General features: G+C 33.6%; 1 protein-coding gene across 1 annotated transcript in view; it reads right to left on the bottom strand.

Annotated features, from left to right (window-relative positions):
- Positions 1–13,786, bottom strand: part of HECTD2 (HECT domain E3 ubiquitin protein ligase 2) — an 85,352-nt gene that overhangs the window by 24,385 nt on the left and 47,181 nt on the right. Inside the window, exons 7-14 of the mRNA XM_007951253.2 lie at positions 12,001–12,046; positions 10,144–10,253; positions 9,224–9,372; positions 8,559–8,682; positions 6,023–6,119; positions 3,572–3,679; positions 2,574–2,706; positions 1,603–1,691 (exon numbers count right to left, since the gene is read on the bottom strand). Of these exons, the coding sequence (XP_007949444.2) occupies positions 1,603–1,691; positions 2,574–2,706; positions 3,572–3,679; positions 6,023–6,119; positions 8,559–8,682; positions 9,224–9,372; positions 10,144–10,253; positions 12,001–12,046 (856 nt within the window). The remainder of the gene's footprint in view (positions 1–1,602; positions 1,692–2,573; positions 2,707–3,571; positions 3,680–6,022; positions 6,120–8,558; positions 8,683–9,223; positions 9,373–10,143; positions 10,254–12,000; positions 12,047–13,786) is intronic.

The following is a 13,786-nucleotide window of genomic DNA, read 5'->3' as shown; positions in this document are numbered from 1 at the left end:
TCTAACACATTATTACAAATAATAGTTAATATATCACCTGAATCTAAGTTGTGATAAGAATGTAAAACATGATGAAGATGTATATGGAGAAATTCAAACAATTCATAGAGTGAGAAACATCAATGACCCTTAAAAGAAGCTGAAACATTTAACAAATGATACTGCAGACAACAGGATAAAAACTGGAGTCTTATTAAGAATTGTTAAACATTCTTCTATATTTAGAACTTAGCACTTTGGACACTTAGACATGACAATATATACAAAATGTTTAATTAACTTTACCATCTCAATGTGTCATTTTGTCCCTAATACTTTTTATTCTATTCACTCACTCTATTTCCATATACATTCATCAGGATCTATTTCAATAAATATAACAAAGATAAATATACAAAGCCCTCCATAAGATGGCTTCCATCTTTTACTGACGGTACCTTTCTTAACTCCCAGTGTGCACTCTGCTTCAATCAAGTGGACCTACTCATTGCTCTGTTAACGGGTCCAGCATAATTCAGCCTCTTTTCCCTAGCCATTCTCTCAGCCTATAACGTCCTACTCTCTCTGTGTTAATCACACCATGTATTAATTGCTACCACCTCTCGCAGGAATACAAGGAAAGCTTTCCTTCTCAGAACTCCTTAGCACTTAATGCCCACACGGTCATTTGACTCTGAGAACAAACTACTTTGTATTGGTGCTCATCTGTTCGTTTAGATGGTAAGCTTTCTGAAGGTGTTATTTCTTGCGCCTCTTTTAACTTATGTATTCCCAGTGCCTGCTCATTTACTCGCTCTTCCCTCCTTTACTCTTTCCTTCTGACTCGATGTAGGAACTTCCTCTACAATACACCTGATGGAGATCAGATGATGGCATATGAATTTATCTAATTTAAGAAACATAATAAAATAATGCTATATGCTTTAAATATTCCCATTCCACTAAATTTTTATGGATGCTTCTCTCACATCTCTTGATTTGGGGGCATGTTAAAGGGTTAGATTTTATTCCTACAATTTCAACTTAGTCGCCAGGTACTGTGGGCTAGGTTCTGACTCATGTGACCCCGTGTGTGTCAGGGCAGCACTGGGCTCCACAGGGTTTTCAACGGCTGATTTCTTGGAAGCAGATTGCCAGGCCTTTCTTCTAAGGTGCCTCTAGATAGACTTGAACCTCCAACTTTTTGGTTATCAGCCAAGCATGTTAATGTTTGGACAACCCAAGACTTCATAATTTAGTAAAAGGAGTGAAAATAAGCATAAGGTGAAAGAATTTAACAACAACAACAAAATTTCAACATGATTAGAAAAGATACCTTGATTTTTAAAAATGTTTCAGACTTCTGATAATATAGGTTACATGTGAAATAGGAAATAATCTTTTTATTTGAGATAAGGTTTTTTAAGAAGAAAAAAACCCTAAATCTCAGGCATTCCTCTGAATAAGAATTCAATCTACTAACATTATATAGTTGTGATATTATAAAGATTAATGAAAATCTACTAGGAAATTTGACATTGTCAAATACATTATTCTAAAATATAGATAAAAATTCTTATCCCTAGTCTATCAGCACCTCCTAGTGGAAAGTTTAAAGGATACAATTCCAACCAATCGGAATTCAGAATAGTTATCACATTTAAAGCTGCTAAACCAATGGCAGTGTGAATCCTTGTGGTATGTAAACATGCCTGAAAAAAAGAAACATAATTTTACTATTAATGACTGCTAAAATCTGAGGGGTAAAATGTACATGACATTTCATCTATTAGAAGAAAACATTGCAGGAAATAGTTACAAGCCATCTTCAATGTTAAAAATTTTATAGATTCTCTATTTGAGGGACCATGTATTTGTAAATCTCAATAAATACAAATATATATGCATAATAAAAATCTATAAAATATAAATGTAGACTGCACGTGTGAGCACATTCTATTGTTCATTGGCATCCTGAACCAAGGGTGGTAATAGGGCTAAAATGATGGAAACTAAATTAAATCAATCAATTTTATTTTATATATTATGTATATATAAACAGAGAGTAAGAACTACTTAAAATTCTCCTTTGAAGAAAAATACTTAACAAATACTAAGAGTTATATTGATGATTTCTCTAAATAAAAGAAAAATCAAATTTAAATTTCAAAGATATTTTCTTAAAAAAAATTCAGGAATTCTTAATTAAAATGGCTCATTATTTAATGAAAGAGGCTTCAAATATTAGTATAAGTTATAGCTTTTTTAAATTTTCAAATATTCTTTTTTCCAATGAAAAATTACATTTTCATGCCTTTAGTTTATTCAGCAAAGCTAGAGAGGCCTGTTTCTTTATAAATGCATACTTTCAGGCTTGATACAGTTTGTGTGGGATCCCCAGTGAAAGAATTAACATTTAGGTCATCAGTTTGGTTAAATAAATTACAAATTTAAATAATACTCCTTTAAAAAATTTAGTATTTATGGTTGATAAAAAATCTGCAAAATCATAGGGTAGGTTAAAAATAACGGTGACTAGTTGAATCTAACAATTATGAAGCAACATTGTTCTTAAAAATTAGAAAAGTACTCACCATAATCTGGATGGAAAATTTGGCGAATTAGAAGAAGGAACCATTCTTTAGTCAATCCACCCATATCCAAACCAGCCTCCCCTACAAACGTAACTTTCAATTTCTTTTTCAAGTCTGCTCTTTTCCGGGTTAACTATTAGAAGAAATTATATAGTGGAGAACAACAAAGGGCAGTGAAAAAGCAATTAAGTTGTTTTAAATCTGGGGAATGTGTTAGGTAGTCTTTATCTCATTTACAATGTCACAAAATTCTGTTTGTGGCTTGTTTATTCATTCATTCATTCATTTGTTCAATAAATGTGCAAACACTGTATGGGCTTGGTATCGTTATGTTTGTTTCACAGATCAGGAGCACAATTAGAGAGGTCAGGTTACTTGCCCAAGGTTACTACCTCCTGGTGTCATATTGTGTCCAAAATTTTAATTTAGCAGCCTATAATATAAAATATTTAATTTCCTTCTCTTTAATGCTCCTTCAACACTAAACTTTTAAAAATAGCTAAATCAGCCATTACTTACTAATAGATCCATGAAGATCTGGCTGAAACACTATGCACATATACATACAATAATACGTTTGAATCTGAAAAGACCTAGTGTACCATCTGGGTCAGATTCCCAATTTTACAGATAAGTAATAGGAAGCTTGGAGAAGTAAAAATGACTCGTTACCTAACCTGTGACAAAGGTGGGGTTAGAATCCACGCTATATTCTCAGAAACAGGAACTACTCATTTAAATGTTCTATATCAAATTCTCTTGCAGGGAGTTAACAACAAAAAACATTAATATACATACAAAAAACATGAATATAAGGCTAAATTCTGTAATATGAATATAGAACTAATTTTAATTATGGTATCAAAATATGAGGAGGTATCCTTATTAGCATAAAGGAATAAAAAAACAGCTTAGTAAGATTTCAATAATAAACTATATCACAGAATTTATTTAAAGTCTTAATCAATTAACACTATTTTGGAATAAATTCTCTATACCTCATCAAGTGAATCGCTAACCAGATGTGTCCGCCTTACTTTCATATTTAGAAATAACATATTCATATCAGGTCTCTGTCTTCGAGATACTTTATCCACCAGACTTTGCTAATTAAATGAGAAAGCAAACATTTTTACTTTCATCTAATGATAATTTCATTTAAAACATTAGACACTTAAAAAATCATTTATATTCATGTCTGTGTCATCTCCTATGTGAACAATTTCTGAAATGCAATTATAACATATCAATACTGCTACAATTTTGTCCTAGAAATCCACAACATAGGAATATCAATTTTATGAAAATGCCTTATCATCAGAACAATGATACCCAAACTACCCATTGCCATCAAGTTGATTCTGACTCACAGCAACCCTTTAGAACAGAGTAGAACCGCCTCGTAGCGTTTCCAAGGCTGTGTAAATCTTTACAGAAGCAGACTGCCTCATCTTTCTCCCACAGGGTGGCTGGTGGGTTCGAACCACTGACCTTTTTGGTCAGCAGTTGAATGCTTTAACTACTATGCCACCAGAGCTCCTTATGATACCCAAAGGGAATCCAAAATGGAGGACTAAAAACAATTCACCTTCTATATTAAGTAATAGTGTATTACATTTCCCTATGACTCGTTTCTTAAGTAGCAAAGTTTTTTGTTTAATAATTACAAATGGAAAAATAAAAATAAATGAGAATATTTAAAACAAGGCGTTATTTATGATAAACCTAGGCTTAGGCTTTCTTTTTTTTAAAAAAATACTGAATTTACTCTAAAAGCATAATTAATCTACCTTTTAGAATGTAATTTGTCTTTGAGCCAGTATCCACCCAGGATTAATAATTCTGGTGCTAAATATACCTATTTAAACTCATTCAGGGACTAGTGTGGCTTGGAAATTCCCTTGGTAGGCATAGCAACCCCATTTCCTCTAATATTCCCACACTCAGTAGAAGAAGCTGACTTTGGGATGTTACTAGTCACTCAAATCTTTTGTTCCACTCTCTGATAGGTAAAAAAAAAAAAAAAAACACCTCTGGGAACTGAATTACTGAGGGATAAGCAACTTTCTCTTCTTCTTTGTTTTTTTTAATACTGTTCTAAAAGGCGCTCTGGTGGCATAGTGCCCAAGGAATTTGACTGCTAACCATAAGGTTGGTGGTTCAAACCCACCAGCCACTCCTCGGAAGGAAGATGGGCAATTTACTTCTGTAAAGATTTTCCACTCAGAAACCCAATGGAGGTCACTATGAGTCGGAATCAACTTGATGGCAGTGAGTTGGGGTTTTTTTTTTTTTTTTTGGTATAGTATTCTGAAGTATTATAATTTATGCTTTAGAATTCTTTTTTTATTTTTGGAGAAGACATGGATATCATTTCCCTTTTCCCTATCCTTCAGTTTTTATTTTAAGAAGTTACAGCCAAGTTTATTTCTAATTTTTTAAAGTTAAAATACGGTAAGTAGACAATCATGCCTCAAAAACAGATGCTCAAAATACGTAAGGAACACTCTAGGTGAACCAAGCATTTAAATGTAGAGTCTAAAGCTGTAATAAGTCATTTTCTCTGATGTCAGATAATGTGTATAACTTTATTGTACTGTATGGCAATGAAAAGGAACCCTAGTGGCACTGTATTAAGTGCTCACTACTAACCTAAAAGTTTAGCAGTTCAAATCCACCGGCTGCTCTGCAGGGGTTGGGAAGCATGCTTGAGTCTGCCTCCCTAAAGATTACAGCCTTGGAAACTCAATGGGACAATTCTAGTCTGTCTTACAGGGTAATTATGAGTCAGAATCGATCTAAGGCAATAGGTTTTATGGCAATGAAATGAGTGGGATGAAGTGGTAAGGGCAGGCCCACTGGCAAATAACCTGCTCCACTATTTGCCTAAAATCAGCCTGCTTTCCCACTTTCTGCAGGCCTCATACAGCTTGGTTTCCTACAAATCAATATAACATCTTTCACCTTCTTTGGTTTACTTCTCAGTTCTCCAAGAGATAGACTTTTTGTTACATCTTGTAATTTTCTGGTTTTTCCACTTGATTTTCATAAAACTTTGAATATGTTTCAGAGGTTTATGGGGTTTGTTCTTAAGGACACCCCAACTCCATGGAGCTCTCATCAATGCTTTGCTGGTTACCTGGAGATGGAGAATGATCTCTACAAAATGATGTCCAATAAGCTCCCAGTATTTGGGTCTGTGTGTGAGGCATTTAATCTTCCTGCTACATTTACAAGTATAAGGAGAAGTGATTTAGGAAAGATGATTGAGGGGAGTATGGTTTCTTGTATCTTCAACAGGCTTAAGCACTTTTTTTGGGAAAATAATACGAATTTTACTTTTAATATTTACTGGTTACGTTAGAACAAGTCACAAAACATTTGACTTATTTATTGAATTTATTATATTGATTATCATCAACATAAATATGTTTTCATAGCTGGCTTACCCTTGCGATGCTTATCATCTGTTGTTCTGAGTCCCTTTGAATAATGATTTTTTTTGCAGCTATAGAAATAACGAATGGGTACTGGCAGAAGGAAAACCTGCTCAACAAGTGAAACAAAAACAAAATGGTGTGTTTTTAGCAAAGACGTATCCCTTCTAGCAATATAAAACATTACTTTTATACTGTATTTTACCATTTACAAAATGGTTTTTTGTGGATATTTTCTTTTAATTACTAGATGTGCAATGCTTTTATTCTGTAAAGGAAGCTACATCTAATTAGCACATGAAATATGTGCTTATCATTTATATTTACACAAATAATTTATTTACTTATAATAATCTGTATATCATTACCTGTGAAAAACATGGCCAACACAAGAACCAGGCTGCAGAAGTGTTGATGAAGGAGGATTAGCACAGAAAAGTCATAGGCTCAATTTAATAAAAGAATTCACTATTACAAGGCTATTTCTGATGTGTGAGCTTCAAAACTGAGGAAATGGAGCAGTGACTACAGTGGGTAAAAAGCAAAGTAACACAATGAAGACTAACAAAATAAAAGTTGGAAAAAAGTATGTTGCTGTTAGTACCATAATTTAAAGGTGTAGAAATATGAAATAGTGTATTTTATAAAGACACATTATAATTAAGGGTTATGAACATAATGTTCCTCTTGGGTCACTGCTCATTTGGTTATAAACAAGAGCCATCAACCACAGCGAAATGCATTGTGAACTCTGGTGGTGTAGTGCTTAAGACATCGACTGCTAACCACAAAGCTAGTGTTCAAACCCATCAGTTACTCCTCAGAAGGAAGACTGGGCAATCTACTTCTGTAGAGATACCACCTCGGCAACCCAAAGACAGGTTGCCATGAGTCAGATTAGACTCGAGCAGTGAGTTTTTAGTATGGCAGTAGACACTTCAGGACTTAAGACTCCCATCAAAAGTGACTGCAATGACTCCATCCAGTTGTAGGTGAGATTCATCCAAGTATGTTTAAATGGTGCATGTATGACCATAGGGTATAATTAGGAATAAGGAATTAGTCTTTGTGTGTACTACAAACAATATGCTTTCCCCTTGGAATGAAATTGTTTTAAAAAAAAAACAACAGCACTATGTGCAATAATTTCAGACCACTAAATGCTAACTAACATTTAGGGAATGAAGAGAAAATGCAATGAACTTAGTAAGATACAATATTGGTCATATTACGTACATTAAAAAAGTGCTTCGCAATCTCTCCCTTGTCATACCACAAATTGCCAGAGGTAACTTGCCTTAGGGTCCTAGGTCTTCCCCAGGTCTAGAGGGCAGTCCAAAGGCTGAAGGGATCACAGGATCAAAATTCCCATGTAACTTATTCTTAGGGGACACTCTGCATTAAAAGATGTCACTAAAATATGCACAGTAACTCTTGGAGTTCTTCTGTGATTTTGTCCGTAGCATTGTAATTGCATCAAAACACGAGGAAAAAATCATCTTAGTAAAAAAAACTTTGCTAAGAAAACATCCATCAGACTGACCAAGGTCCCCAGACACTGAATTCTTATTCCGTTCTGAGGGTTCAGGTATAGACCAAGATACACCTAGAAGGTCATTCTATATTTTAGGCCAATTCTGGTAGAGAGGTTCCTGGCAAGTTGAACCAATTCATGAACTACTCTGGGGTTTTATACCTATGCCATAGCTTTTAGTGAGTGTCCTCTAAAATATATGCAATCTCTTGGATTACATGGTCTGGCAATAGTATATTTGGGATAGTCTTGCCAATTTAATCCAAACTAGAGGTGCATAAAGACTTTGGTCAGGTATTTTGAAAATCTACTGTACTACAGTATTAATAAACAAATCTGTAACACAACATTCTTCATGTACTCTCACTGCCAGTAGCATCTGACTCATAGGGACCCCTCCTTGGGTTTCCGAGGTGGTATCACTACAGAAGTAGCTTGCTCAACCTTCCTTCTGGGGAGTGGCTGGTGAGTCTGAACTGCCAGCCTTCTGATTAGCAGTCAAATGCCTTAGGCACTATGCCACCAGAGCTCCTATATTCTTTATACAGTACATGTAAAAGACAAAAACTGTTGACTGTGCCAGATTAGGCATTGGGACAAATATGGCCTATCCCCTGTGCTCTAAAATAAAGTTTTTTTCTGGGACACAGCCATGCCCAATGGCTTACTTATTATCTAAGGCTACTTTTGTACTACAATGGCAGAACAGAGCAGAGTCCATACGGCTTGCAAAGCTGAACATACATACTACCTAGGCCTTTCCAGAGAGAGCTGTTCCCTTCTTGAAAAGATGCTATTAACCAAACCAAAATAAAATTAACATAAATTCAAAATGGTAACAGAAAAAGAAAATGCTTTAAAGAAATATTATGATATTCCAATGTTGGATATCTTAATTGTAAGTTTATATGTGACTGTATATATATATTGTACTTTATTTATACATACTTATTAAGTCACTGTTTTAAACAGTATTTCATTTAGGTGAGAAATCAAATGAGTTTTCAATCTTACCTGTGAGAGTTTCCAAAGCTCTGCCAGGTATGATATTCCTCCATGAGATCAATATGATCCAATGTAGAATTATAGAAATCAGTATAAGAAATAAGGGAAGGGTGAACCAAACTGTTTGCCGTATCTGTAAAGATAAATCATAACATAATGATGTTTCTAAACATACACATGTTATTCCACTAATGAAAAGATCATTTTAATGTCCACCACACAGCCTTTATCAAGAAATCCCTATTTCAAACAACTGTAGCTTCAAACAGAAAAGGTAACTTTTAAATTACAGTCAAAATGTAGCCAACAATTTCTTGCTTTTTGAAAATACTTGTGGTAGTGAAGTGAGTATACAGATGGCCATCAACCCATACTATTTTCCCACCAGTGTGCTTTTTCCAAGGGGTCCTAGCAATTAATGGAAGTTCTTATTTTCTGAGGAATTGTTACTTTACCAGGCCATTTGCCATAATACAGAATACTGCCCAGAGAAGGTGTAACGCTTATTTCATGCTTATAAATTAACTGTGAAATCGTGATCAAAATAGAAAATAAATTACAACTCTTTCCTTCAAAGGACTAGCCAGAAGTTGAATAATGCCTCTACAGTACCTTGAGATTCTTAAAGAAGTATCTGTAATATTTAACAAAAGAAAAATAAAAACAAAACCTACTAAGTAAAGCCAACACTTTAGATGCTGATGGGATCCACCAGGAACACTTTGTTATAGGCGGAAATTCTTCAGGCTTTGCAGGAAACAGGCGTAAAGAAATAAATTGCAGCAATCTTTCTACCAATTGTTTGAACCTCTTCTGGGATAATCTGGTAAAGATTTGGAAATAACTCCAATCAAAATTCACATTTTTTTATTTTGGCAACATATTTGCAAGGTATCAAATTACATCTTATAAACATAAAACTCTAGACATTCTCCAAAATTCTATTTCTTAAATGGCTCAGACTTTGAAAGGTCACAATTTTTATCTTGAAATCTTACTTTCCTAAAAAATAAACACCAAAATTGCTATGATGTTAGTATCAAACATATTTATTTTTTAAGACTTTCAAAATATTTAAAATTAATTTTAGAAATATTTTGCCTCATTCAACTTTTATTAATCATGGAGAAAAGTCATTGTTAATGTGACTCTATAAGTTACAAGGATTGTACTTTTACAAGTTGATACTGATGGCTAGCCCTGATTGTACACAACCTTCTGAGGTAAAGAGAAGGCACCATGTAAAACTATGGTAAGATTTACTGATATACAGACAGAAAATACCAAGACTTAAGAGAGTGATGCCTGAGCAAACCCAGTCACCACCTCTGAGATATATGACAAGTCAAGAGTAGCAATGTGCTGCACAGAAAGGAGGAGGACTGGACGGAGATTCTTAACAGCAGCTTAGACAAGCAAAATCATTACGTACTTTAAAAATAGATTTTCAATCATCTTCTAGGTAGAACTAAAGAATATTTTTATAATTAAAGAGCTGAAAACATTTAAACATATTTTATTGTAAAATTATTAATAAAAATCAAACTTAAAACTGTCCTTTTATAAGAGTTCTTAGTATCATAGTAGGCTTTACTTTTTAAGCCAGTGAACTAGGAAATGGTGGTCAGCTTCCACTAAGGTAGCTATCTGTCGTAGCAAGTGAGCATAGATGACGTACGTAGATGTGTTATTAAATTGAGGATTCTGAAAAAGATATTAAAGATAATTGTATTAAAATGTTGTAACATGTAAAAGACACTAACCTTAATGAGGTATGTTGTAAACTCATGAAAGCTCAATTTGAGACTATGAAATACTAGGGGAATATCCTTTGAAACAATAATCTACTTGTTATTCATCTAACAAAGAGACTTTGATTTACAGTAGAAAGAATATGGGCTCTGAATTAAAAGGGATGTGGGTCTAGGACTAATTTTACCACTTACTAGCTTTGTGCTAGTGTGTACCTTAAACTCTGATTCTCAGTTTCCTCACCTGTAAAATGAGAATAATAATGTCTATCTTAGGAGCTGTTTTCAGTAATAATAAAGAAAATGTATGTAAAGCAACTAGCTCAGTGCTGGTATGAAGTAAGCACTTTATAAATGGTGACAATCACCATGCATCTAAACAACAACAAAAAGAATGTTAGAAAAATTAAATAAAAGCTGGTTGTGAAACTTCAGTCACCATGTAATGAGGTACCCTTTATCTCGCAGAGAGTAAGAGGAGGCTTACCTAATAGATCTGACAACTTATACATGTTAAAGGGATACTGCTTGTAAACTAAGCAAAACCTGCAGTTATTTTTCCAAAACCCAAGACTCTATCAAAATGTACATTTCTGAACCTCATGGATAAATGAGTATTACTTAGACATAAACTAAAATTTTGAAAAAAATAGAAGGACACCGTGTGCTTTTCAAAACTGACTTACTGGCAGACAGTTTCAAATTGCGGAGGGCCCCAGTTGGTAGCTTCATCTAGGGATGGCTCATGAAAAGAACAGGGTATTATGAACAGGGCTTGCTGCTAATACACTTACCTAAAATCTGACCTGCATGCTGCCATTTGTCTTGCTTTCACAATCTCTTCATGTTCCTTTTTTTTTTCTCCTAGCTTTCCCTCCTTCTTCTCCTACCTCTCTATCACCCCTCCTTACATCTCTTCTTAACTGCCTCTTCACCACTGATTTCCTTCTCCCTATTTTTTCCCCCTCAGTTTTTCTTTTTTCCTCTCTCCCCTTTCCTCTCACTTCACTCCACCTATTTCATTTTATGGGACATAACATTGAACTAAACACTACATTTTATTTAATATAAATTTATTCCTATCTTTAAATGAGATTATAATACACTCTTGAACACTTCTGAAAACTGTAAAGGATTAATAGACATATAGCAAGCCAGCTATGGCAGTAACACATTTCCTTCTCAAAAAAATAAAAAACTGAAAATTGATTTTTATTTGTCTGGGCCATAGATGATGATTATTTTCATTTCTAAATCTGTATCTCTCAAGAGGAAAAAGTTCACCATCTTTGCTTTAGCAAATAGAAATAAACTTTGTGTTTCTACTAGAATTCTAACTTCAGTACTACTGAAAAATACATAGCAAATTAGAAACCTACTAGTTGGAAAAATAAAAAGGTCCTGGGAGCCCTTGTTACAAGAAGGAAGGTTGAATGGAGGAGGAAGAAGGGCTTCCATTCTGTCTGTCTCTGAATACCATACAGGTAGTTAAGAATGAAATTAAAAATTTAATCTTGTTGATGATTTAGCTTCCATTGTTTATTTGTTACAGCTTTAATCCTCTGGTCACAAATAACTATAATTCTATAAATTATCAATATATTGCTCAAAAATAGTATCTATTATTTGATATTATTTCACTTATATTTGCAGGACTGAGATCTGAATAGACAACTTCAACTAAGTTCTTGCTTTCTTACCTGTAACAGTATAAAATATGCTCTAAGATCATCTTTTGTTCGTGGACTGAAAAAAAGAAACAAGCATACCTGATTATGGATTAATGTTTCATCTCACAGTATCTAATAAAAAAAATGAACAATAAATGTTTCTGTGAGAACTGAGTAGATAAAGCCAAAAAACTAGACTAAATAGGTATTCTTACTGAGACAGGAAACGAATTATTAATATAGGGAATACAAGTTCCTTTATGCTTACTCTAGGCTGGTTCTGAAGATCCCTAAAGACTGAGTTAACCAGGCTATATAACATTTTGTAGTGTAAGTAAGTATCATGACTAAATCTGGAAACAGTCTTATAAATAATCAACAATTTCAGGACACTATAGTTTTGCTTGAATAAAGGATTGCTGAAATCTTCACTTTAGAATACATTCCTGAAGTAATATATTTAGAAATGTCTGTAAATCAAATGATGCTTTAAATACATCTAGGATGTTTCTAATGGAAAGAATCATAATTTGAATACTTCTGAAAAGTTAGTAACTAATTTTTAATGTTTTTCATGTTAGTTTGGATTTTCACCTTATCAGATTTGACTAAGAGTTTCTGTTATTCCCAAAGTTGATAAGTATCTCTTCTTATCCTCTCAAGATGTATCTGACATCCTCTCACAAATAGCGAGTAGCTTCTTGAATTACAAATGGTTTACCTATATGACAATTTGCTATGAATCGGAATCACGTTGATGTCATTGTTTTTTGTTGTTGTTGTCTTAATATGATAATTAGATGTAATTCAAAACCCTTGACTAGATCCTGAACTGAAAAATAAAACTTGTATATTAAAGAACACTTTTGCGGCAACAGGACAAATTTAAATAAGGATGGCATTTTAGAGAATATTACTGTTATCACTGTTAAATTTATTTGGTGTGAGATGTAGGAATATGTTCTAAGGAAATATATGCTGAAGTAATTTGGGTGAAATTTCATGATGTCTTCAACTTACTAAAAAAATTACACACACACCCAGAGGAAAATGTAAATGTCAATGTGACTCAAGTTGAAAGGCATGAGTGTTCATTCTATTCTTTAACTTTCTGTAGTTTGAAATTTTTCAAAATTAAAATCTGGGGGAAAAAAAATGGTTCACTTCCAAGTACTTCTTTCAATTTCCTTTCAGAAAATTAAGTGACCAAATGATTATTTACTTTTCTGTTAAAGTTACAAAATAAATCCAAAAACATAAATTATTGCTTAAAATATACTTAGATGCACCTTTAAAAAAATGAAAAGTTATATGAACTGAAATAAATATATGCATTTAAATTTGAAATAAATAAGCATATTTTAAGCAGTCAATGATAATATTCTTTTGTGAAGGAATTATCTTGACTAAATAATTATTTATTTTGCATAGGCCCTCTGAAGCCCATCTATAGATCCTTCTAAGAAGCTACAGATTCTCAAGTTAAAAGCTCTGCTGTAAACAGTTTATAATTTTTCTTTCTTTTTTTAAATCATTACCGCTTTATTACAAAGGATACAAATTAGGATCAGCATTAAGAAGAGACACACAGGGTAAGATCTGGGAGGGTTCCCAGAGAGCTTCCATGTCCCAAAAGGCAAGCTACCCTCCTGAGTATATGAATGTCTTTCACCAATGAGGAAGCAATCATAGGTATGATTGATTGATACCAGCTGTTAGTAGGCCACTTGGTGATCTCTGTCAACTGGCCAGACTCCACTCATTAGCACAAACCCTCAGGTGTGGTCTAAATTTCAAAGGCACTTCAATTACTTAG

This window comes from Orycteropus afer, unplaced genomic scaffold (genome assembly GCF_000298275.1).
Source record: "Orycteropus afer afer isolate SDZICR_OR568_19922 unplaced genomic scaffold, OryAfe1.0 scaffold00293, whole genome shotgun sequence".
NCBI lineage: Eukaryota > Metazoa > Chordata > Mammalia > Tubulidentata > Orycteropodidae > Orycteropus > Orycteropus afer.
The sequence above is the reverse complement of the archived record's forward strand: the minus strand, read 5'-3'. Positions and strand labels throughout refer to the sequence as shown.